Source organism: Chinchilla lanigera, unplaced genomic scaffold, assembly GCF_000276665.1.
Source record: "Chinchilla lanigera isolate Chin_1 unplaced genomic scaffold, ChiLan1.0 scaffold00167, whole genome shotgun sequence".
Lineage (NCBI taxonomy): Eukaryota > Metazoa > Chordata > Mammalia > Rodentia > Chinchillidae > Chinchilla > Chinchilla lanigera.
Genome location: NW_004955568.1, coordinates 1,535,430 through 1,562,347, shown reverse-complemented (window position 1 = coordinate 1,562,347; position 26,918 = coordinate 1,535,430). Strand labels below are relative to the sequence as shown.

Sequence of the window (26,918 nt, the reverse complement as noted above, 5' to 3'; positions counted from 1 at the left end):
AATACACCATATTAAATAGTATGGCATACATATGTATACATATGTATGTTAATATTTCTGTACGTATTTATCTGTGAGTGGTTAGCCAGTAGCAGAGAATAAAAGTATCACATTTTCAGCCACTAAGATCTAGCACACAATATCTTATTTTTAAATTTGAATGGCACTTATCAATCTATTTGCTTTGCCACTGCACTATGTAGTATTCTGAAGAGATGTGAACCCACAGTAGTACATAAAATGGATGCAAATAATGCTGGAAAAGCTATGAAAGTTCAAAGAAAAAGATCAACACAACTCTTATTTGCAACCTTTGCTTCACACTAGAATCATCTGGAGAATTTTGAGGCAGAACAGAGGTGGGTGAAGAAATTGCAAAATTCCTAAAAGAAAAGCATACCAAGAAGGAAAAACAAATAAGCTATCATTCAGGATGTCTAGGTTTGTGAAGAAAAGCTCATTTCTCTACCTGCTCTCAGCATAAACTTCTAGTTAACTGCAGAGGAAACTGTTTATAAAATACTCTGTATTATTTTGTGAGTTTTACTCTCTATTATATTATCTGAATAATTTTTCATTTCCAGTAATAAGGTACAGGGACTGACACCTAATAAACACATAATACTGTATATGATATCTATATCAGTATAAATAATTGAAAATATACTGAATTACTGGCTTGGACAATTCACACACTTAAGTATAAAACTATTTAGTGGAGATAATCTGGTTCTTAAACAGTTAATTCTGGACTGATAAGGAGTAAATATATCATTAAAACATCTTAAAACAAGGTAGTCCGGTATAGTTTAGGCACTAACAGTTGATCTTGCCCCCAAGGAGATGTTTTGTAATATCTGGAATTATTTTAAGTTGTCATAACAAAGCAGAGGAGCAAAGTGTTACTGCCAACTGAGGATGAAGGCCAGGAATGTTGTTAGACATCCTACAATGCACACACAGTACAGTTCCTCACAACAAAGAATTAGCCTTCCCAAAATGTCAACAGTACTGAAGTGAAAAAACCCTACTGAAGAATTTCACTATGCTAATTATTTAGTTGTGTGACTTAGGCAAGTCATCTATTTTCTATAAGCCTCACAGCCTCCTTATCTATAAAGAGAGATAATAACAGTACCTATTTTAATATGGTTGGTATGAGGACTGAATGAAATAATGCACTTAGGCTTACCACAGTGGTTGGTATGTAGTAGGTATTCTATAAATGTTCTGTATATTATTATAAGACTAAAAATAAGTCTAGGATTATTGTTTGTAGACATTAACAATTTAGGAAAGACTATTATTCAAAATCAAAATTCCCTAAAGGAAAATATGACGTATTTACAATAACAAAAACAACTTTTGTGTAAAATTTCTTTCTGTGTCAATGAAACAAAGCACTTATTTTGGTAAATCTATACCAAATTAAGAAACAATAACAAGTCAATAATTTTTCAATAAATTATCAAGGTAGATGATAGAAGCCCACTAATGTTAAGTAGATTTTTGAATGTACTTTGTATTCTCTGCCCACATTAGAATTCACTGCAAGTTGGAAAACTACTCAGATGATTAACCTCTTTACCTCACTGTCACCCTTCGTGGGTAAAATATTTCTCATACTACTTGTGCTTCAAGGAATATCGTCCACACTATCTCCCTTGTTTAAATCATGTTCTTGGGTTCATTTGAACAATTACCTTCCTTCTAAAGAGTGGTCACAGAAAATTCTTAAATTGGAGAAGAAAAACATTTCACAGTTGAAAAATTAGTGTATTATATTTTTTGTCATATATTTGAATGATTATAGACTTTGTTTTGTAGAATGAATAAAATATATTGACTTAGCAACTTTACCATCTGCATCACTACTCTTATAAAAGTGAAACCACACTATTTACTTTCAAAACTAAAATGGCATTAAAACAAATAGACGAGCCCTTTAGTGCTTGATCCTACTGTCAGCTTGGATGTCATTTCTAGAAAACTTTCCTGATCTCCAAAAGCAACTTAGATATCTTTCCGTGTTCAATCCTTGAACTCTCTTCCTCTTGCCTAACAATTCTATTACAATAGTTATCTGACTTTTCCAGTAAACTATAAGCTCCAAGAAGGTAGACTGTGTCCTCTAATCCCCTGTATTAACATGCCCGGCATATTTGATGTACTCAAATCTTCCTTTCCTTTCTTTTTGCATGAATAACATAAATGAAACGTCCAAGAAAAGAAATGTGTAATTTCTTAACTAGACATATCCCTTTCAAGTAACTGTTCTACTTAGGCTGTGAACGTGCTCTTTTTTGTGGGTGGAGACTACCTGTGAGAGGAAATCTTTCCTGAAGGTGTAGGTAGATTTTGTTACCTGTCCTCTTTAGAAAATGTTCTGGAGACAGGCTAAGTTTGGCTAATGGCGATCATGCAGACTCGACTTTTTGGGAACCTGCCCAAAATTCAGGACTTATAATATTCTGCGGCTAATAAAGCTACTGAGGAGGTTACAGAGTGCTTCCTGCATTCTAGGAAGGAATTCAGTGCTAACAACACAGAGCTGCCGCAGGACTCCGGGCAGTGGAGGTCTAGGAGTAGCTTACCTGTTCGTCCTCCTGCATTGACGCGGCCAGCGGGAGCCCGTCCGCCACTCGGGCGATCATCGTTAGCAACACCATCTTCACTGGCTACAGGGACCCACCACCACCCCGCACTGCCGGTGGCGTCGTTCTCACTTCTCCTGGTGAGAGGACAGTAAAACCTCTACCTCACTTTCCCAAGATACTGGCGCTTGCGTCTTCACTTCCCGCTGAGGTGGCCGGAAACAGCCTAAGAGCTTTCCACTACCGGTCCTCAGAATTGACTTCCCACGGAGAACCTCAACCACTGAAACATTAGTTCCGTGCTGTCTCCTTCCTCCCTCCCAAAGTCCCGCCCACTTTTCTGGATTTCATGCTTCCAGCAAGCCTTGCTCTTTGACGAGTTGAGGCACTGACACGCAAACAATTTTCTAGTTCCTTGATACTTTTAAATTTGGGGAGAAGTCTGGAAAGGAGGATAGGGGTCAGTGGGTTCTTAAATCGATGTGAAGAACTGAAAATTAGGCTATTTTCGTATTTATTTTTCTGTCTTATAGAAAATCTATGATATATACACAATATTTTCTATATTTGTATATATTTAGGTACATTTTGAGATTTTGCTTGGTTGTTTGTGCTGTATACAAGACTCAATTTCAAGTAAGGGATAAGTAAATATTTATTGTATGTGTGAATAAATGAACAATCACAAGACCTCAGAGATAACTCAGGTCAGTCATCCTACCAAAATCTGGATCCTAGCTACATGAATATGATGTGCAGCCGAGTAGTCTTGCTACAACTTCAGACTGGACATTCGTTCTCTACTGGAGTAACGTCTATACAGTTACATGTAAGGAAGTGTTCTCATCTCTCTGTTCTTTGTTATCTGCATCTCTAATACGGGGTATTATTGGTCTCTTGGGGTTTTGTGAATATTAGATAAGAAAATGTTGGGTTAAGGGTTTCATAAGCTAAAAAAATGAAGTTCTGTAAATGTACTTATCATTACTTACATTAACAAAAACCACTCTTTACTAAGGTGCTTACAGTTAGTGCTTGATTTAATATAAAAGGTGCTAAATGCTTTCCATATAGGTATTAATTTAAGCAAACAATCCAGTAAGATTAATATAAGGTCTTCACACTGTAGTTGGGCAAAATATTTCTGAGAATTATTTTTCCAAGGTCATGTAGCTAGGGGTCATGAAAGCAAGTTTTTAGTTCAAGTTCAACTCCAAATCCTAATGTAATTATAAACTTTTACCTATAAGTTAGAAAACAATGCTTTTACTATCAATATGACCTTGTGATTGACTCTATATGAAAGATGAAGAATTAAAATAGGTAAGACAGAAAAACTAATGGTGCTATTAACAAAGACAGTAAGAAAGGGTAATGGAAAGCAATTTTTGTGCATGGGAGAGTAAATTGGTAGACTCAGAATATATTTAAGTAGCCTATGGATACAGCTTTTTCTCATTTCCCTTCCTCCCACTCAGAGCTATGCCTTCCTTCTACTACAACCTCAATCATGGCCACCCAGCCTCCACCAGGATGATTCCATTATGGGGAGTAGTTTAAGGAGAGCGCCATTTGGGTCAGAGACACGGAGAGAGAAGAATGCAGTAGGTGTGTTTGGAGAAGCAGATTTGGAGCAAAAGATTCAGCTTCTATTCAGTTCCTGACTTTAAGTTCAGGCTCTTCCCAAAGCCCATATACATTTCTATTCTTGGGTTCTGATAAACATCATTCTCTGTAATATGGTTCTTTTTTTTTCCTTAGGCTTCTTTGAGTTAGTTTCTGTTATTTAAAACCAAAATATTTTTAACTAATACATGAATGCAGAGTTATCCTGCATCAACATTTCTTGTAACAAAAACATTCATATTCAAATGCAAATAATTTTTTGTTTAAAAATCTTCCCTTTTAAGCATACTGGGTTATAGTACTCCTCAAACACACTGAAGTTATTTCAGGAAGAGGACTGTGGTCTTCTTAAGCTACTCAGTAGCCATGAAGAGAAAGCTAGAATGGCTTCTGTCTGGCCCAATACTCAGACTTTAGGAACTCTGGAATCTTGAGTCAGTTGATCAAAATCATCTCATTTGCATCCAGATTTTGCCTTTGAGCTCCTACCCTTTGATCCTTTGAGCAATGCAGGACTGTATAGTAATGGTGAACACAGGGATTAGTACATGAGAGGTCCTCAGCTATTTTCCACTGAATGAAAAAGTATCAACAAACATTTGTTCAGAGTATTACAATTAATAAACTTATGTATATACTGTTGTCTGCCTGACAAAAGCCTTGTGAATGAATAAAATTCAAGAACCTTTGAGTCATACATGTGGCAGCAGAGATACAGAAAAGCAAATTGTAGTTATAGTTATCAGCAAATTTTGAAACTTATCAAAGAAACTGAGTAATATACATTTCAAAATCGACTTACACGAAACTGCTAAAACAAGATAAGACTGTTACAGCAGAGTCAGATGGTTGTAGAGATTTTTATAAGTAGCATCAAAGGAAGCAATACAGGCTTGTATCTGTTGATTCTAAAACAATTCTCACATGCCTAATTATGTTAGGCACTGAACTATTAATAAATATGAATAAATAACAGTCCTAACAACCTGTGTCTCATATCCACCCACAAACACTGGTGCATGGAAGAGGTCTGAAGTACTGTATATGGTAACTCCTGTTTGAGTTACATGATTATACAAATGGATGATATAAATAAAAAAAGCATTTCTCAGGAGATGGTGCTCTTGGTTGAGAAAATAGCTACTGTATCAAGAGTGATACCCTACCACATGCACAAGTATAGCTCACTAATTGTTTTTAAAATGGCAACATGTCCTTTGTTTTTAACTACACTAAATTGAGCCTTAAAGAGACTTGTACTTGTTAATTCATTTATCACCAAAAACCAAAAGAAACGTGAAGAAAGGCAACAGACCATTTCAGAAGATGAGGACAATATTAGAGTCATACAAGAAAAGAATAAAGAGCTGAAAACACTTGTATTCATTGTTGAGAATGAACTTAAAAGTGAAAAGGAGAAAGAGAATTAGATGAACAGATTGTTTTCAGCAACAACTTTTCTTCTGAAAAAGAGTTTAACTTTAAGTATAGCAGTCTAACAAATTCAGGCAAATTATGCTGAACTAACTGTGCAGAAAAATATAAATCAAGAACAGGAAGAAAAGATCATGTAATTGTCAGAGAAGATAGAAGTTGCTATAAGAAACATCACAAGCAATATTTGACAAATAAAATTAATGAAGACAAAAATAGATGAATTGCATTCACTTGATTCAGTTTCTCAGATCTCAAACATTGATTTACTCAAGCTCAGGACTTGATCAAATGGTCTTCTGGAAGAGAATTTGCCAGACACACAATTACACCTTACAAGTAATAATTTTTTGGAAAGTAAGCCTGTTAAAGAATATCATATTCAAGAGCTCAGTAGGGAAAGTTCTTTACACTCTAGTATTGAAGCCATTTGCGAAGAATGTAAGGAAATTGTGAAGGCCTCCTCCAAAAAAAAACAAGTCATCAAATCCAGGAACTACAACAACAAATTGAAAAATTAAAGAGCAAGACATTTTAGTTAAAAAAATTTGTCATCTTAAAGCAAGAAGAAAATCTGAAAGAATTTCAAACAAATCTTAAAGATTCTATCAAAAACACCGAAGATTTGAGTGAAAAGGAACTTAAATTGAAAGAAGAAATCACACAGTAATCAAATAATTTCAGGATCTGAAGCATTCCTTTCAATTAAAGGAAGAAGAAAAAGATGACAATAGACAAGAAACTGAAAACTGAAAGAACTCTCTGCAAGTTCTGCTCTTTCCCAAAGTCTGATAGCATATCTTCAGAGAAAGAAAATTGTACTGAGCTGAAGAAGAAACTGACTGATGCCAAAAAGCAGACTGAGCAAGTGCAGAAAAAGATATCTGTAACTCATGAGGAGAAATTACTGAGGACTAAAATGAGCTGGAGAAAAAGAAAACTTGTTCTCTCAGGAAATAGACATAAAACAGCAAACCATTCAGCAGCTCAAGGAGCAGTTAAGTAATCAGAAAGTGTAAGAAGATATACAGCAATATGAGAGTGTGCAAAGATCTAAATGTTAAAGAGAAAATTATTAAAGATGTGAATGACACTGGAGGAACAAGAATAAACTAAAGTAGAACAAGATCAAGTGTTTAGGCTAAATAGGAGGAAGAAGAGTGGTTGACCACTGAACTGGAAAAATGGGAGGAAAAATGCAAAAATCTGGAAAACAAAATAATTGTAAGTCAAATAAAAATTTTGAGGACAGACATACTTCATAAAAAGCTCAGTAAGCTTCAGGACAAACTGCAGGAATGTGAACAGAAATATAAAATTGATAGAAATAAAAGAAAAAAATGATGCTTATCATCAAGCAAAAGAAGCTGAAAATCTACAAAACAAAGAGATGAAAAAGTATGTTGAAAATAGAGATGGTTGTTTAAAGCAACAAAACGAAATGGAAATACTGACAGCATAGCCAGCAGAGAAAAATAGTGACTTTCAGAAGTAAAGAGAAGAACAAGATCAGTTGGTTGCTGCTGAAAGCCTTGATCTTCAGTATCATACAGAAAGATGATGAAGTTCAACAAAAAAAAAAAAAAAAAAAAAAAAAAAGCATATCAGAGGCTTCTGAAATGAAAAGCAAAGCATGGTCATCAAGCCCAGAGATACTAGTTCAACAGATCCTGCCAGGGTTGAAGGTTTGAAATTGGAAAGTAAGCCTGTTAAAGAATATCATATTCAGTTTTGAAATTTGTAGGAATGTAGTAGATCAGTGGTTCTTGATTCTTGTGAAGTGTCAACAGAAAATGAAGTACTCGATTTCCAAAACCTGAATTAGAGATTCAGTTTACACCTTTACAGCCAAAGTGGTAGTGAGGCACCCTGGTTGTGTGCACCAGTAACAGTTAAGATTTCAAAGGTCCAGAAGATGAAGAATAGTGAAATGGAGGAAGACTTGATGAAATGTGAAAATAGGAAGAATGCCACACCCAGAGACAATTCTAAGTTCCTTATTTCAGAGACTAGATATTCTTCTGTCAAAAAGGAACAAAAGGTTTCTACGCCGCGTTCATCATCTAAGAAAACATACTCTTTATGGAGTTAGGGAGCCATAATTTGTGTAAACTTGACCACTAAGAAAAAAGAAGGGACGTTACAGAAATTTGGAAACATTTTACAACATTCTCTAGTAATTCTTCAATCAAAAGCAAAAAAGGTGATGAAACAATAAGCTCTTTAAAGCATGTATATTTAGAATCAAGCAAGGAAACTGTATTTCAACCAAAAAGAGCAAAACGGAAATTATATACAAATGAAGTTTCATCTCCTATTGCTATATCTGGTCAAGTGATTTTAGTGGACCAGAAAGTGAAGAAAAGTGATTACCAGATTGTTCAACGACGACTTCGAAAGCAAATAGCCAAATAAATCACCTTTGTAGAATGTCTTAATATAAATTTTATACTCATAATCATTGTGACTTGCATCTTGACTTTTTAAAGATAGCTGTATATATTATGATGCATTACATCCTTCAGTATAGATTGCTGTTTTATACATAGTATAATTTTGATTCAATAAATAAATCAACAATTAAAAAACAAAAAAATGGAAACACTTTCTTACACATTGGTTAATAGTCCCTACCCAGAGCAACACCTCCTTTAGCCTCCACTTCCTTATCCTAGCAGTAGTCCTATGCTCAAGGCCCTGCCTACTCTATGTTCCACGTCAGTCATTTTCCAAAGTTCCGCCTTCTGGCTCAGCCATTGGTTACCAAGGAATCCAGAACGGTCCAGCCTTCCGTCCCAGGCTATACTCCATTGGCCACGCCTCCAAAAATGTGACGGGCAGTTTAAAAACAGTCCCTCGCCGCCCCCCCCCCGCCCCCGGGTGTCCTCTGTGCTAGTAGTTAAATACAGGGTATTTTATATTGTCATCCCTGACTAAACCTCCTTAGTATGAGAGCCCCAAGAAGGAAGGAGTACGTAGTATTTATTCTTTTTTTTTTTTTTTTTTTTTTTTTCGGTACTGGGGATCGAACTCAGGACCTTGAGCTTGCCAGGCAGAAGTTTATGCCACTGAGCTATATCCCCAGCCCCTGTGGTATTTATTCTTGATTTCGATCGCAGCCCTTAGTTGTTGTTCACACAGTCCCTCCAGTCTTTGAAGTAGAAAACAAGAATTAGAGGGGCACATTCTAAGTCAGAGAACTAAATTCTGTGGGACATTAAATGTCAGAAAGGGGGACTTGACCTAACTCACTGCTAGCGCTTTCTTGTGGTGAGTTCTCTGGCTTCTAGCTTCCAAAACACATTTTTCTAAATCGCTTTCTTATCCTACATGATCCTACCCTCTGCTCTCCAGTTCGTCCTTCAAACAGTACTTGACATGGGACTTTGTTTTCTCTTCTTTGTTAGGGCGCCTGACGCTCTGGTTCTACAAGTCTCACAGACCCAAAGTTCTATGTGCTATTTCTTTCAGGAGCCCTAAGGTAGATGATAACCAAAATCCCAAAGTTCTAGAAGCAACTCTTTTTTTTTTTTTAATAAATCTATTTATGCAGCTTTTTGCTTCTTGAGGATATTAAAATGACATCCTGAATTGGAATTTTATGGGCTCAAGACAACAAACCTTCCTTCCTCTGTTAAATTGAGATGGAATTGAGAAATACAGCAGTCAGTGAAAGTATGATAGTTTTATTACTAATCAAACAAGGTGGAGAACATGAATTGAGAGCTGTGATGACCCAAAGATTTCAAGACCATTTCACCCCATAATGAGACAGACTTACTTAAAAAAAAAAAAAAAAAAAGCTAAAAAGCAACAGCAAGGGCTTGGTTTTGCTCATGGTTTCAGAGGTTTCAGTTCATGATTAACTGGCTCCCATTCAAGACCATCATGGCAGAAGGGAATGGTGGAGCAAAACTGTTCATTTCATGGTGGTAGGGATGCAGAATAGAGGAACAGTGATGGAGAAGAAGGGACCAGGAACCAAACAGAGTACCCAAGTTCAGGGCCCATGACCCACCCAGACACACTAATTACCTACGTAGTTCACAAGCCAATCAAGTTGACAATCTATCTTAACTATCGCACATAAATTCTAAGGCCTTGTCTAAAAGTACTGAAATTGTATCTTGAGTTCTTGGTAAATCTTCTATTGCTGCTTGATTTTGTTCAATACACTCTGTGAATCCCTGTCGAAAAAATACTGGCAGGGATTCAATACTGAAAATACTGACAGCTGTTCTAACTGAACCTCTAAAACACTTCAAGGCTCTGAAATAGACATAATGCTAGATGGTGCTCAGGGATATCATTTCTTATAAAAGTTGTATAAATTTTAAACCATTTTTTGAAGAGTAAAGGGGAAGGTCAAATTACATCATGGGATATTTTGGTTTTTGTTTGTATGTTTGTGTAACAGTTGAAATTTTTCTCTTTTTTTTTTTTTTTTTTTTGTTATGGTACCAGGAATCAAACTCAGGACCTTGCACTTGCCAAACAGGCACTTATACCACTGAGCTATATCCCCGGCCCCTCAGTTGAAATTTTTCTCAACTGGAATTTTCTGGAGATTTTGGCTTGAGATGGCAGGATGTTGGTGGGACTTTTTTCTTTAAAACATATGCATTAAATCATGAGTAAAAGAGGAAACATTATTACCAGTACTGATCATAACACCTAAATACCATAATACCAAATATTGACGTCCTGAAAGGTCCAAAATTCATAATTAAAAATCATCATAATAAAATTCCTGAAGATTAAAATGCTAAATGTGGAAATCCTGTAAGCAAAAAGTCTAGAAAAGAAGCCTCTTATGGTGGTGGCGTTACACATAAGCAGTAAAAAGCTGAACTCTGAGGAAGGGACTGGCCATGCAATATGACAAAATGCTTTGTTGTCTGCATTAGCATTATTTCCAGTCAGTGAAATTCCAGGAACTTTTAATGAAATCAAGTCACATTTGCCTGTTCTTCAGGGAACTCACTGACCAATGTGAAAGTAATGATGTGTTTCTTGGAATAAGAGGACACTTAATGCAATGATGTTGCTGTTTAATTTTTGCTAGGAAATTTGTGGTCTGTATATGGGTACAGTTGGAATGAATTTTCATGTACCCAAAATAACCAAGAAGCCTGAAGACAGGAAAATTTGATAGGGAATAGTCATGTTGATATATATCAAATCATAGAAGAATTTAAAAATGACCCATGAAATCTAAAAAATGAATGTGAATAGGAGACCTATACGCTAAAAGAAAAAAAGTTGCAATTCATTCAGATATATATGCAATGATATGAAAGTCTTCTAACTTTTATGGACTCTCTCCATACAGTTTTACACATTTCCATATGTTCAACTTTCTCTTTAGTTTTTCTCTTTTTTCCTTTTTTTAAAGAAAAGATTTCCCATTATTCTAAATTGTCAGTATTATTTTTTATAATTCACTTCCTATGTATTTCATTTTCATATCATTTCCAATACTGGAGGTATAAATTATATAAAGATTAAGAGATTTCTAATTTTATTTTACGATTTTGAAAGTTTGACACTGGGAAAGTGCATTATCACAATGTTGATTTTGTGTAAAGCATGGTACATGTATGGAAAATATTGACACTTCCTTGACAAGCAAAGAGGTATCCTTTTCGTACATCTGCAACTGTAAAAGGTACAATTTATGGGGATCTTGGGGACTGCACATGCAGCGGTGACTCACAAAAGTGTATGTTTTGCGTTTTGTTTTGTTTACATCAGTGGGGCTTAAACCCAGGCCTCACACTGAGGTACCTTCCTAAACCTTGAAATATTTTATTTTGAGACAAATTCCTGCTAAACTGCCCAGGCTGGTCTTGAACTTGATCTTGAACTGGTCTTGATCCTCCTACTTCAGGTTTCTGAGTAGCTGGAATAGCAGTTTTGTGTGACCACACTCAACCCATCAAGGTTTTTCAATTGATTCTCCTTGAAAATGTAGCTAAGCGTGGTGGTGCATGCCTGTAATCCCAGAACTCTGGGTTGCTGAGGCAGAACATTGAAAAGTTTGAGCCTAGCCTGGGCAATTTAGTAAGATGCTGTATATTTAAAAAAAAAAAAAGGTTTAGGGCATGGTGGTACATACAGTAATCCTAGCTACTCTGGGGGCTAAGACAGGAAGATAGAAACTTTGAGGCTAGCCTAGACAATTCAGTGAGATCCTATCTCAAAATTAAAAAAAATAATAATAATGAAAAGGTTTGAGTGTGTAGCTCAGTGGTAGAGCCCCGCTGGATTTCATCCTCAGGGACAAAAGAAAAAAGAAAGGGGGATTTAGGTTGTCCATTACAGTATTTCAGATAATTTCAGTTACAAATTGAGATTCACACAATTACCAACCATAGTGATATGCATTTATACCTTTCACTTTTTGATGTACTTATGAATATGATTCATCTGCTCATAATTGTCATGAAGGTATGATGGCCTTAGAATATCTGACTAGTTATGTTGTTAATGCCTATTTTACTGAGTAAAGTGGCCCATGAAGTATTCTGTTTTTATATGTTTCTCAAATAAATTCCCCTTTAAAAATGTAAATAAATGTGGGTTTTTAAAAAAGTGTTTGGTGTCTTGTATATGCTAAGCATGTACTCTACTACTGAACTGTAACCATACCGCATAAATAAATGTCTTGTAAATAATTTTAAAAATTATTTTTCCTAGAATTTTGGTCTTTCAGGTTTTTGACATTTGAGGTTAGGGCCCAAAGCCTTAAGAATTAGGATTTAAAGAGCTTCCTGGTTTCAATTTCCTGTCATCATTATCAAGTGTATTCACCTCCACTTCCCATCGGAGCCCTTTTTGTTTCTGACACCCAAGGGCTGGTTTACCTGAAAGCTCTTTTTAGTGATGTAATTTCCCTGAGCATTTCCAGCTCTCACCGCAGCAACACACACCACTCTTCAGCGCCGGGAAACCTATTGGTCCTATGAAACCTCTTTTATGGTTAAAATATCTTTTTTTGTTTTAATGAAAATTTGTCTTCAGCAAATTTCTGAACTGAAACCATACTAGTATTTCTGAGAGAAATTGGTCTTTTTTTCTACTTGGAATTTGCTGGAATTCTGGAATCTGAGATATTCACTTTTTAAAAGACAATTCTTGGTCTTTACCTCCTCAAATACTGCTTCTACACATTCTCTTTCCTCAGGGACTCAAATTATGTGTATATTGGGCCTTCAGGCTGTGTTGCACAGGCCTGTGACAGTCCTTTCTTCTCTTTCCTTGAGTTTGGAAACTTTCTATTGACCTGCCTTCCAGCTCACTAGTCTGGACATGTGTTGCACTCCAACTGCAGAGACTATTGCCCAATGGGGTCTCATTTCAAGTTATTGTAATTTTTAGTTTTAGACTTTTTTTTAAGGTTCTCAGGTCTATACTGAAGCAAATTATTCATGTTTCACCTCTGTCCATTTTCCCTCCATTTCTTTCAAAAATTTTTATTAGTGATATTTATTTTCAATAATAATACTTGTAATCACCTTGGTGAATTATTACATATATAGATTGTGTCTATACACTGCAATTCCTCCATTTTCTTAAAGTTACTTAGCCTAATTATTTAAAGTCTCTTGTCAATTCTAGTATCTAATTCTGATTTCATTAGCATTTTTCTTTTCATGTTTAGTCATTTGGAGTTGACCTTTAGCATGGACCATAATTTGAATTTGGATATTGTGTATGAAAAATTGTACCAGATCTCAATAGTTTCCTTCTGGAAGGTAGAAAGAATACTAGCAGATCATTTTGATCCTGTAAAGGCTTGGTCTTAAATTTTTTAGGTTTATTCTATTTCAACATTTTAATACCCTTATTCCAAGATTGTAGGTCTTTTGCAGGTCTCAATACGAGCCCTGGAGCCAGGTGTGGTGGCACATGCCTATAATCCCAGCACACAGAAGGCTGAGGCAATAGGATTGCCATGAGTTTGAGGCCAACCTGGGCTAAATAGTGAATTCAAGGCTATCCTGAACTAGACAGTGAGAGCTTGTCTCAAAAAAACTAAAACCAAAACCAAACCCAAAACAAAAACCTTAGATGTAAGCCCAACATAAGAATTTATATAAACCTTATATATATAAAATATTCATTAAATTATATATTTTATTCCACTCCCTTCCTCCAAAGTGAGAGGATTATTTGATACATGCTACAAATTTCATTGAAATGTTTACCCGTCTCAAGTACAAAAGATGACATATTTTCTTTAAATTATGAAGTTCATTGCTTTTAGTTTGTATATTAAGATAAAAACTACCACCTGACTGTGGACAAAGCCAAAATCTGAGTCTCTGAGTCTAAGACCATGATCAAAATTTAGGTAATTTATAAATCTAGATTCATGCACTGGAGATTATTCCTCAGCCTATATGTGGATAAGCCATGAGTTTAAGAGCTTAATCTACCACTTAGGGCCATTGTGTATAGTTGTGCCAGCTCTAGACAATGTCATGTATACGGGTTAAGCAGAATGGTACCTCTTGGAGTTGTTCAATATGGTGACCTTAATGCCACAGTTTCTTTTTGGTTTTAGAATTAAGTTTCTTGAGGAAAGAAAAGAGCAAAACTATTTGGGGTAACTGTTCTAGTGCTGCCTACCTTTGCCTGGCATGGAATTCACCAGGCTTTTTGGGAGATAAAATACCTTGTTAAAACAATAAAGTTAGGCCAGGTGTGGTGGCTCATGCCTGTAATCCCAGCATTTGGGAGGCTGAGGCAGGAGGAACATTGCCAGTTAGAGACCAGTGTGGGCTACAAAGTAAGCTCAAGGCTAGCCTGAATTGCATAGTGAGACAATGTCTCAAAAAGACATACATATATACATACATACATACATACATAAAATTAGAAATCTAATTGCAGAAAGAATATAAAGAATTAAATGGGAGGGAGGAAGTGCAGACATCAATGTATTGGGGCAAATTGGGAATGAAAGGAACTGAGAGGCTAGTTAGGGAAGGAAAGACTTTATTTTAGGGGACAATATGTTTATGGACCAGAGATTGAGCTAGCTGAGAAGGAGGAGCAGAGAGTATAAAGATGAGAAGATAGTTAAGAATTTCTTGGTTGAGGTAGTAATATAAGTAGGCCAGATAAGATAGATTGGAAAAGGATAGGGAGAAAGACACGGATTAAACTAAAAGATTTAAAGCAAAGAATGATGAGGGACTCAGTAATTTTATTTTCTGGAGGCAGCTAGAGTCATAATGGGCAGGGCCTCTTAAAAATAGAGTGAAGAGGAACTGGGGATTTAGCTCAGTGGCACAGTGCCTGCCTGGCAAGTGTGATGTCGTGAGTTGGATTCCCAGTACTGAAAAAAAACCAAAAATAAATAAATAAATAAATAAATAGAATGAAGAGCAGAATTAGAGACTACATGTGATGGATGAGTAAGAGATGTACCTCTGCAATATCCAGGTTTGGGGCTTGGGCATTCAGTGGATGACGTTGCTGGAATGAAACAGTCTGAGCAGCAGATCTGAGAGGAAGACTGAGTGAGGGTGAGTTTAGGTTTGTTGACATAGAGTCCCCCGACAATAATGACTGTGGTCTCTGGACCTTGAGGTCCAGAATACACAACTACAGAGATAAACGTTGCTCCCCTACAGGCCTGGTAATGTAAAGAACAGTGTGGCAGGAACTTCAGGGTTTGCTGGAGACTCAGTAGTCTGTTCTTCATGGACATATGTGGACATAAAAATGGACTTTCAGAATGAACATTTAATGGGGACTTATGCAAACTATGAATTTTTTAAAAGATGAAAACAATTAGTTGGTGAATACCAAGCTCTACTGTATATACATGACTAGGAGTTCTTCATGAAAAATGGCAAGCAGGAAGTCTAACTACGACTTTCTTTGAACATTGAAGTTGTTCAGGAGAAAGTTTTCACAGTAACCAAAGGGAAAGTTGAAAGAAAGAGATTAGAAGAAAGAGGGAAAGGGGAAAGAGGAATACAGTCAACCTAGATTAGTGAGTGTATGGAGAGAATAATAGGAAAAACTGGATGAAATATGAAAGGAAGACTGATTTGGGGGAGGGAGAAAGGGTGTGGAAATAAAGAAATTTATTCGACATTAGTGGACATTAAGAAAGGGAGCAGTGGGGTCTAGAAATACAAAGCTCTCCAGGGTGAGGTAGTGGATTGAGGGGGAGGATGACAGAGGACGGAGGGCGTCCTTCGGGAGTCTTTGTGGGAGAGGGACGAAAGCAATCTGGGAGGAGCAATTGGCAGAGGCAGCCTCAGAGAAGGAGGAGGCCGGGTCTGACCACATTTCTGCCTCACTCACTGGCAACTGAATGAGCGCTCATCCATGCGCCGGGATGCGCCTGGGCAGTCGGGAAAGAGGGAAAGGAAGCAGGGCCGGTAACAAGGAGAGGGGGGCCCGGCCCGAGAATCTGTGAAGCGAGCAGACTGCGGGTGCCGCTGCCTCGCCCCGCGCGTCCTCCCCAGGCGCCTCACTGGTTCGAGGACGCGGCGCGAGCCCCACGGTCCCCGCGGCAGCTCCCTGGCCTGGAAAGAGGACGCCAGGAGCCCCCCGGGAGCTGGGCGGTGGCGGCGGAGGAGGGAGAGGCAGCCCCAGTGGCCGCACCCTGGATGAGGTGAGGACATCCGCGGCCCCTGCAGCTGCAGCTGCAGCCGGGATGCGGCAGACCGAGCCCGGGGTGGTGACTCGCAGAGCGCTCGGCAAGAGGACCGCGTGGAGGCCGGGAGTCCGAGGCTGCAGATCAGGGCTCCCGGAGAGGCTGGTTCCCAGTGATAATGCCTTGGAGAAGGTTGGCGGGCAGGGCAGATGGTGGGCCTGTGAGAGGAAGAAGACCGTGGTGAGTTGCCTAGAAATAAAGGTGTAACGTTGGATTGCACCAAATGAAGCTTGGAAACCTGGGTTTTTCTCCAACGGTCTTTGCTTCATGCGCAGACAGATGTCCGCTGTGTTGCCGGAGGTGAGGTCAAAAGTTTTGCCTGTTGGGCTGAGCCAAAGGAAGGATGAACACATGACTCAGAAAGTCATGCCAAGATGGTAACACGAAGGACGATCATAAGACATAGAGGAACGGACTATGTGTGCAGGGTTGAGCTCGCACTGTCTTTTGAAACGCTTGTGTTTTGGGATATTTGTCTTAGAGTCAGACAGCAGGGCGGCGACGGTGATGGTTCTTTCTTCCTTGACCGTCTCTTCCCCTGCAGAGCTGGAGCCCTGCCTATTGGCTGAAAGCACAAGACAAGCTCCGCTATACCCAGACAATTCTGTTCTGGCCTAGAAGACTGGACAGATTAGGGCCACCTTCCTTCACTTAGAAGCAGTAAGAGGAACCCTGTCATGCATAAGATTTCCTGGAGAACAGACAGATTTTGGTTCAGATTTTTTTTTTTTAATAAATGTGTCCCTATCACACAATCTTTAGCTTTGCCTTTCATAGAAAGCCAGTGCTTGCAAATCAAACTACAAGGTAATAAGATTTTATTCTCTAAACTGCCATAGTTAACTGAGATCTTTAAAAAAAATTCATTTCATTTCTCTAGGCTTTAGTTTCCTCAGCATAAAATTAGAGTTTCAATTAAAAGAGCACTAACTATAGAGCTAAATAGTCATTCGATTGGTATTTCATGTTTAAGACTGCTATACTTGTGAACTAGGAAACTTACTCTAGTCAAAAAAAACTTAAATGTTTTGTTCATCACACTACCCACTGTTTATGCAAGAAAGTGGAATCAAAGACGTTCAGTTAATGGTGCTTAAGTGAATTACATTTCTATTAGGGAATTCATAATAAATTATCACTCTGAAGATGGAATGAAACAAGATGCATTTTATTACTTGATTTTTTTAGGAAGTGAAAATTTAGCCCAAATAATTATTTAGAAGAAAGATAATGTGTTTGTAGGATGTTGAATATTTTTTCATAGACCACTTTGGAATTTTTTAAAAGCTTGAAATAAAAATTCGATGTGAATTTATATGTATACATATGTATATATTTATAATATTAAGGTCTCTTAACCACTTTACATATACTAGGTAATATTTTTATCTGAAAAGAAATGTTAATATTACAAAATGTAAAATAGGTCAAGACTTCTTATAAAGGTAGGTTTTTACCTACTTTCCTTGTCAACAACAATTTGTAGGATTAGAATTTGATTTTCTAAAGTGTGTGTGTGTGTGTGTGTGTGTGTATCTGTGCCTGTGTGATTTCTTTTTCCATTGCTGGGGATAAAATGCAAGAAATTAAAAACTCCACTGAATGAAGGCAAGGATAGAATGTCAGATCTGGAAGACAGGACTGTTCTTCTGGATGTCTTCTAGATGTATATGGTTGTTGGCCTTTATGTCTATCCCAAGAGCCTACCTTCCCAATATATTAAGACTGAAGAGTTGCTATCTATTTGACTTAGGGCCCAAAGAATTCCTTTGGTGCTGAATTATGGTGATGGTTATGACCCTTTACAATTGAAATGTTGTCATACAGGGAGGAAAAACTGGTTATAGCATGTGTGACATCCTGGTTAAATTAATTCAGTTGGCAATAACAATAGACTCAAGTACAGCCTGGCTACTGACAAACTGTGGTAACTATGAGCATGATACCTATAAGAGTAGGAGAAAGGTCTACAAAAATATAATATAATCCAATTTATATCAGGAATTTGTATGCCATGATTTTCCACATAGTAGAGTGATTTTAACCCTATTGGGGAGGGGATTCAAGAGGATAGGGCATAGGATGGAGAGATGAATGGAGCTGAAGATAGTAGGAGCAAGGTTGGAGGGCACAGGATGATCATAGGGGTTTGGGGTAATTGTAGGACACAGGAGGGAAGGATTATAGGAGAAGGGCTAGGAGTTTTGAAGTGAACCAGAAAGAGAAGAGACAATGTTTACTCACATGAAAGTATCAGAAAGTCAGTCAATTTAGTTGACTAAAGAGAAGAAGAAAATAAGTAGAATAAAATAAAAAGAAAGGTTAGAGATCTAAATCATGAATAAGAAGGAAGGAAAAAAAGGAAAATAAAGAAAAGTTGAAACCCCCCCCCCCAGTAAACAAAAAAAACCCCCCCCCCAAAAAAAAAAAAACCCTTTACAGAAAGAAAAACAAAACAGGATAAAACAGAGCAGAGAGAAAACAAAAAAAGCAAGGGAAAACAAACAAACAACAAAAACAAACAGAATGAAGACAAAAACAAAACACAAATCCAGCCAAATACCAAGAGGTAAACCAATTAGAGAAAAATGAAGGTAGTGAAATTCTTCCAGTGCCTACAGTTCTGTGGTAGGTCCAAGTCAGATCCCAGAAATGTGTACTCTGGTCAAGATTGCAGGAAGGTTTTTGCTGAGTTTGGGTCTGATCTTTGTGTCTGGATTTGGAGGATAGCAGTAGATTTGTAGGTCTCCCCAGTTGTTTAGAAAAGAGAAAGAAAGAGAAGACCTGTGGGAATGTCAGCAACACAGTATGTCCCTGGCTAAGGCACACATGATGGACAGAGGCGTGGAAAAGTCTCATGCAACAGTAACAGTAGGAACCAAAAGGGGTTAAGTTAGGAGAACTCGTGTTGTGCTTGGAGACAAAGACATGAGGAATAGAAGCAGGTGGGTAGGGCCGCCCCCTTCTCCTTTCTTGTATTTTCTCCTTTTTTTTTTTTTTTTTTTTTTTTTTTTTTTTTTTTTTTTTTTTTTGAGGAATCACTACACTGATTCCCACAGTGGTTATACCAGTCTACACTCCACAAATAGTGGACAAGAGTCCCTTTTTCCCCACAGCCTTGCCAGCATTGGTTGTTGACTGAATTCTTGATAATAGCCATTTTTCTGGATTGAGATGGAATCTCAGTGTTGCTTTAATTTGCATTTCTTGAATGACCAGTGATTTTCAGCAATTTTTAATATATTTATTTGCCATTTGTACTTCATCTGAGAAGTGTCTATTCATTTCAGACACCAATTTTTGGATTGGGTCTTTAAATGTAAGGGGTCTTTTTTTGTGAGTTCTTTATATATTCTAGATATTAGTCCTTTGTCTGAGGAAGTGCTGGTAAAAAGTTTTCCCATTTGTGGTTGTCTCTTCACTCTGATGGTGGTTTCTTTTGCTATACAAAAGCTTTTATTTATTCATATATTCATTCATTTTATTTATTTTATTGGTACATTTTGTATATGCATAATGATCACATTCATCATAGAGAATTTGTACTTGTATGTGATATGTCTTGCTTCTTCTTTTTTTTCCCCCATTTTCCCTCCTCTCCCTTTAACCTTGCCTCCCCTCCTTATTTATAAAGCTTTGTTTGCATTTTTCCTTTGTACTTTTATTTCCTTTGTTAGATAGATTCCTAGGTATTTCATTTTTAAATGCTATTATGAAAGGTGTTGTTTCTATAATTTCTTTCTCACTGAGTTTGTTATTTGTGTACAGGAATGCTATTGAGTTTTGAGTATGGAGATTGAATTCTGGTATGCTACCAAATTTGGTTATTAAATCTAGAAGTCTTTTAGTGGAGTTTTTGGGGTCTTGTATAAAGAGTATCATGTCATCCTTAAATAATGATAATTTAAATTCTTTATTTCTTATCCTTATTCCTTTAATTTATTTCTTGTCCAATTGTTCTGGGTAATTTTTCCAGAACTATGTTGAATAAGAGTAGTGACAGTGGACATCCTTGTCTTTTTCCTGATTTTAGAGTGAAAGCTTTCAGTTTTTAACCATTTAGTATGATACTAGCATTGGTTTGTCACAAATGGCTTTTATCAGATTGAGATAAAGACCATCTCTTCCAATTTTCTTCAGGGATTTTATTATGAATGGGTGTTGGACTTTTTCAAATGCTTTTTCTACATTCATCTATTGAGATGATCTTATGGTTTTTGTCCTTGGCTCTAATATGGTGTATTACATTTATTGATAAGTGTATATCAAACCATCCCAGTATGCGTGCGCTAAAGGTTTGTCAATTTTATTTAATCTTTCAGAAAACTATCTGGTCTATCATTGTTTCTTTGTATTGTTTTCTTAGTCTTAATTGCATTGATTTCTGCTGTGATCTTTTTAATTCCCTCCTTCATGTATGCTTTAACTTGTTCCTTTTCTAGAAGCTTGAGGTTTGACATTAAGTTCTGTAACTGAGTTCACTCTGTTTTTCTGATGTGGGAATCCACCACTATAAATTTCCCTTGTAGGACTGCTTTCATTGCATTCTATAAGTTATGATATGTTGTACTGGCATTATCATTTAACTGTAGAAAGTGTCTAATTTCTTCTTTAATTTTATCTGTGATGCATTGGCTTTTCAGGAAGGTGTTATGTAATTTCTATGTGTTTATACAGTTTTTGTCCTTTATTTTGTCATTGACTTCCAGTTTCATGGCACTATGGCCTGATAATATGCATGGGATTATTTCAATTATTTTGCATTTACTTACGTTTGTCTTATAAGCTTGTGTGTGGTCTGTTTTGGAGAAAGTCCCATGTGCTGCTGAGAAGAATGTGTATTCTGTTGTGAGGTACAACTCTGTGTAGATTCATTCTATTGGGATTTATGGAATCATTGTGCTCATTTTCTTTTTCTAATATTCTTCAGAACACTTTGGAGTGCTGGTCTGGTGTTATGTATTCCTTCAGGTGTTTTTCATTATGGAAGTATGTTATTTCTCCACCGATTTGAAAGATAATTTTGCAGTGTACATCAGTTTGGGTTGGAAGTCATTTTCTTTTAGGGCTTGAAATATTTCCCTCCAAGCTCTTTTTGAGTTAAGAGTTTGTATTGAGAAGTGTGCTGTGATTCTTATTGTCTTTCTTTTTGTATCTTTTCTCTAACAGCTTTTAATATTCTGTTCTTGTGTTGAATTTCTGGAATCTTCACTATTATATGCCTTGGTGTAGATTTTTTTTTAAATCATGGCTAATTTGAGTTTTATATGCCTTGCTTATTTGTATGTCAAACTCTTTTTTTCCCTGCTTGGGAAGTTTTCTGCCATCACTTCTGTGAATATGTTTTATGAATATTCTTTGTACTATCTTCTGAGTTTTCATTGATTCTGGTCAATCTTATGTTATTCTTCTTTGGATCATCCAGCAGCTGTTGGATTGATTTTTTTGTGGTCCCTTGCTATTTTTGAGAAGGCTGTCATGTGATGATTGCTAACTTCAAACCTGTTTTCCAAATCTGATATTTTGTCTTCACAATGGTTGATTCTGCTGGGTGTACTTTCAATAGAACTTTTAACCTCCTGTATATTTGTTTGAATCTGTTTCATAGAATCCATTTCTTTCATATGTTGGGCATTCAGTTTCAATCATTTTCCTAAACTCCTCTTTTTAAATAATCTTTATCCACTCTAGATTTACTAACTATAGCCTTCATTATGGTAATCATATTTTTAGTTATCTTTGTAATTGTTTCTGATTTGTTTTTCTTCTATAGACTGTATTCATCTCTTTTGTTACTTTCACCACATCATTTTAGAAAGTTCAGCTAGGTGGCTTTTCATTTCTTTCACCTCAATTTCTCCTGAATTTGCCTTGGGAGAGGTGGGGGTCTGGGATTGCATCTTGGTTCTGTGTTTTCTCATTTTCTACTTTTTAAAATTTGATTTTTGCATTGATGTTTGTAAATTGTTTATGGTAGGCACCTTTATGGCTAGTATCAAAACCTCCTTGGGGAATGATTGCTTTTCAGAGATGTCTTCTAGTTGTAGCTGCTTTTTGTTTTTGATCCTGTCCCAAAATTCTGCCTCTTCAGTTTCTTAGGGTTGAGAAGTTGCTGCCCATTTTCACTAACAACCAGTTCTTTGGTACTGGATCATAGTATTGTTTATGACCCCCCAGACAATCTCAGTACTAGCATAGAAAGAAGAACAACTGATCACAACAACTATGTCACCTTTGCTAAAGTAGAATGTTTAGTAATAACAATAGCATCAAGGAACCTAGAAAAGAACAAACTGTCATAGCTGTTAGTCTCCCATCTTTAACCATAGGTACAAAATTTGTAATTATATAGCCAAATCTAAAATGAATCAGAAAATTGTAGAGATATTAGTAAATATTTCCTCAATAAGGTGATTTTACTCTCATGAGAGAATACTTAAAAGGATAAGAGGGAAAATAGAGAAATAAAGAAGAGAAAGAGATTAGAAGCAAGGCTGAAGGACAAGGGAAGATTACCCAAGCTTTGTGAAATTGGTGAAGAAGATAGGAAGAGAAGAAAAAAGTAAAAAACAAAACCAAGAAATAAAACAGAAAACACTTAAAAACAGTGTTCAGACTCATGAAAAAGCAAAGACAAATGTTCAAGAAAAAAGAAAAACAAGCAAAAAGAAAAAAAGAAAAAGGAGGTTTCTCTATGATTTTAAGCCTGTGGTTATCTTCTGGGGTCTGTGATTTTGTGGTAGTGTCTACTGCAGGGCATGTCTCTGTTGTCAGTGGTAGACAAAAGAGGGAGACAGAGTCCTGATCTGTTCAAGATGATTCCAGCAAGCCTGCAGTAGGAATAGGGTAGGGTGTCTGTTGTGATGCTTTCAACTCCACAGATGATCCTGGCCTCTAGTTGTGGAGTCAGGACCTGAGTTGTTCAACCTACAACACTTTGGGTGTCTTGCTGGCCTGACCTCAGCTCTTTGACCCTGAATGTCTCCCTTGATAGTACATCACCCTGTCACTGGGAGGCATGAGACAAAACCTACCCATGGTTGTCCAAGTCCTCGATTGTCCCATCCCTAAAATTTCATCTGGCCCAGCACCCTCTCCAGGAGAATGCTTGGACTACAGTCACTCACCAGCTGTTGTAGTTCACAGCATCCACTGCCCTATTCCACTGGTGGGTTTCTCCCTGGATGCCTCTGGACTCACCCACCCCATAGCCCTTGGGGGTCACCTACCCTTGCTGTGTTTCTGTAGATTCAAGCCTCCTCTCTCTTGCTGTGAACTAGGAAGTAGGATGAAAGTGAAGCTTTCCACTTCCCTTTTCTGAATTGAGGTTTGTCTCCTCAATTTTCCTCTGGGCTCCAATTCTCCCTTCAGATCCTTCCTGGGTTCCAGGGATCCACCTCCCTCCTTCTTTTCTTCCCCAAATTGTTATATTCCAGTGTCTGGATTCTGAATCTTGGAAAAGTTGATTTGGCTGATGCTGTTTACTACTCCCTGATCTTTCCAGAATTCCCTATTTTATTCTTTACTACTGAAAAAAAAATGCTTTGAAATTATATTCCCGCTCTTTGGGAATAGCTGTTCTTATTTTGAGATTGGGTAGCTGGGATGAGTGCACTAACTATAACTTATAGTCTGGAGAAAGTGTACAGAAGTAATTGTCCTTCAGTTTACGATTTATTGATAACTTGTTAGACATGAAGATTCAGGCTTTGAGTATAATCATTCGGTTCCCATCTATCTGATTGTATCAGTAGCCACTTTCCACTTTCCTTTCTTGTTCACAAGTATCTTTGATTCTGAGAGACTTGCCAAAGTCTATAATCTAGATAGGTTTCCCAGGACTGTCATTTTAATAATGTTTGCTGTACTAGCAAATGTTAGTTTGCTGCATAAGTTAATAAACATCCTTTAAATGTATTCTTTTTATTTTTTAAGAGCAGAATATATTTATTGAGGGAAAGAAAGTTTCAGTCTAAGAGAGGGACAGAAGGGGGCCAGAGTGGGTTACCTAAGACTCTGTCTTTTCTAGGGACTTTCATACAGCAAAACCACAAGATGAGGTGGGTCCAAAGTAGGGGAAAACAGACAAAAGAACTACCATGAGGAAGTAACGGGTGATGACTACTCTGACTCCTTCAGGCTGCAAGGGGTCATCGTTGTTGATTGGCAGTCAGAAATACTCTTCAGAGGGTCTATCTAAAGGCCCTCGATAGACACTAAGTGTTTTCATCTTGGGTAGACTTATAGCTTTAAATCTGGAAATGTATTCTTTTGAATTTAATATATTCTTCATGTGAATGCAGTTGGGATGATGTTAGCTTGCCTTCTGTTATTCCTGTAGGTTCAGCTGAAGCATATTTAGCAGCTTATATAGGTGTTCACTTGCAGCAACAGCTATTTAAACCACTCTTTCATTGTAGCTACTTTTGATGTTACGTGCTTCCTTATATCTCTGAACTTTGTGGGTCTCAGAAATCATTTTTAATCTTATTGTATTTAGTGCCATGCTCTAGCTGCATCTGTACCAATAACTCCTTGTTGCTGTGGATCCTATGAATTCTTATGAATTTTTAATTTTATATAATAAATGTAGTCTTGTGTAAATTTGCCACATTCTGTAAGATTTATATTCACATTTTTTACAGAAGAGGAAGCTGAAGGCCTGTGATAAGCCAAGAATTATATCAAGGTATTCTCAGAATTTGTCCCCACTAATCTTGATTGCAGTTCCAACATAACATGAGTAGATGCTCTTCAAATTCATGAAGTGCAAACTATTTTAAAAGTTTTACAGAATATCATAGGTTCAAATCATCATATGTTCATAACTGCTATCATGTTGAAGAGGCAGGTTAAACATTTTGGGCATTATTATAGGTTCAAAGGTATTACTGAAGCATTTTGCATAAGATTTTGAGACAAAATATTGCCAATTTTTCCATTTGACTGAAGACACCATGTTTGAGGACTGTGTATCGGCATCCTTACTTGAAAAGAGAATTTCTAATTCCCTAATACCTATTGCCGGAGTTTGAGCAAAAGTGAATAGTTCTATGCTAGATGTATTAGGTCCATTTTATAGCATACCCTGCACTAGACAGACTCAGAACGAGACACAGCTTGCATAGAGGTCAAAGAGCCGTTAAAAGAAGGGATGGTCCAGGTGTGGTGGTACATACCTGTAGTCCTAGCACTTGAGGAGACTGAAACAAGATGATCGTCATGAATCTGAGGCCAGCCTGGGCTACATAGTGAGTTCAAGTCAGCCTAAACAACATAGTGAGACTTGTTTCAAAAAACAAAAACAAAAAGGAGGAGGGATGGACTATAGAGGAAAATTCCTGCTGTGCTACTTCATTTCTAGAATTCTAGGCCCTGTTGGAATTTCTGCTCTCACTGGCTAAAAGAAAATTCTGGGAATTTTCCTCTCAGTCTCTAAGACATCCAGAGGGAGACAATAGATGGTTATGTTGCTGAAAGAGGACTCTGGCTAAAAGAAGGTGCTACCCTGACCTGATCAGAATATGTCTGTGGAAAGGGGCAATTCCCACACCAGGAGATAAGCTTCTAGGGCAAAGGCAGCAGATGACAACAGCCAGGAACTGAGACTCTGACACCAATGAATGTGAGTGCTACAGTAGGAAGCTGATGTGCATTACGAACTTGGATGCTTATCAGGCAATAAAATTTAGCATTAGTTCAGGCCTAATGAGTGATGCATTCCCTTTTTCTGTCTAGGATTCTGGTAAAGTAATTACCATAGTAAAATGAAATTAGGCTTACTGATATTGCTAATCTGACAGTTTTCATAGAAGCACTATTTTTAATGACTGTATTCAGATTTTTTTGTTAAGAAGCTAGTATGTGATAGACATTGTAAAATGAACAAAATGTACAAATCCCTTGTCCTCCTGGGATGCACAGAAAGATGAATGAGATAAAAAGTAAAGGAAATTGGTAAAAATATGTGAAAAACAGAGCCTTGCTTTGATACTATTTTGAGAAGCCACTGAAGAGATCAATAACAGCAAAAGAAAACTTGTGGAGGGGCTGTCCCTATAATCCAAGACAGACAGTGGTAGATATATGTTGACCAGTATAGGACTTGCTCCACATTGAGTATAGAATGCAGAAAGAGAGGAAAGGCATGACTGCAACACAATTTTAGATGTTTAGTTATTATATTAAAAGCATGAAAGCATAGAAAAATGTCATCTAGGATCTTGCTTTAATTATTCTTTGGAACTTATTGACATTTGAAAATGTTCAGAGTAGAACGTTAATGGGGAAAACTCATACTATAAACACTTTCTATGCAATAGTCCAATTAATTGCATTTTAATTTGTTGTGGTACTGGTTTTTTACTGTTAAACTTTATGTACAAAATCATTTGATTTTAAATAAACATTTAATGTAAAAACAAATGTTCTTTTAAACTGAATTTTTTTTTTACATCTACTGTACCATTCAAATGCTTTCCATCTTACATGATTTCTTCAAAATTTGATATCAGGGGTACATATAGACAACCATTTTTAAAATAAATAGAAACAAAGAGATTGTTTCAGCTTTTATTAAAAGA

General features: G+C 36.9%; 2 protein-coding genes and 1 pseudogene across 2 annotated transcripts in view; 2 read left to right on the top strand and 1 right to left on the bottom strand.

The window, feature by feature from the left end:
* Sec22b (SEC22 homolog B, vesicle trafficking protein) overlaps positions 1-2,829 on the bottom strand; it is a 28,264-nt gene extending 25,435 nt beyond the window's left edge. Inside the window, exon 1 of the mRNA XM_005413480.2 lies at positions 2,595-2,829. Coding sequence (XP_005413537.1) covers positions 2,595-2,669 — 75 coding nt within the window. The 5' untranslated portion in view covers positions 2,670-2,829. The remainder of the gene's footprint in view (positions 1-2,594) is intronic.
* Positions 2,830-3,336: 507 nt separating this feature from the next.
* On the top strand, positions 3,337-7,231 carry LOC102023406 (annotated as a pseudogene).
* An 8,765-nt stretch (positions 7,232-15,996) lies between these two features.
* Pde4dip (phosphodiesterase 4D interacting protein) overlaps positions 15,997-26,918 on the top strand; it is a 225,299-nt gene continuing 214,377 nt past the window's right edge. Inside the window, exon 1 of the mRNA XM_013509345.1 lies at positions 15,997-16,293. Coding sequence (XP_013364799.1) covers positions 16,289-16,293 — 5 coding nt within the window. The 5' untranslated portion in view covers positions 15,997-16,288. The remainder of the gene's footprint in view (positions 16,294-26,918) is intronic.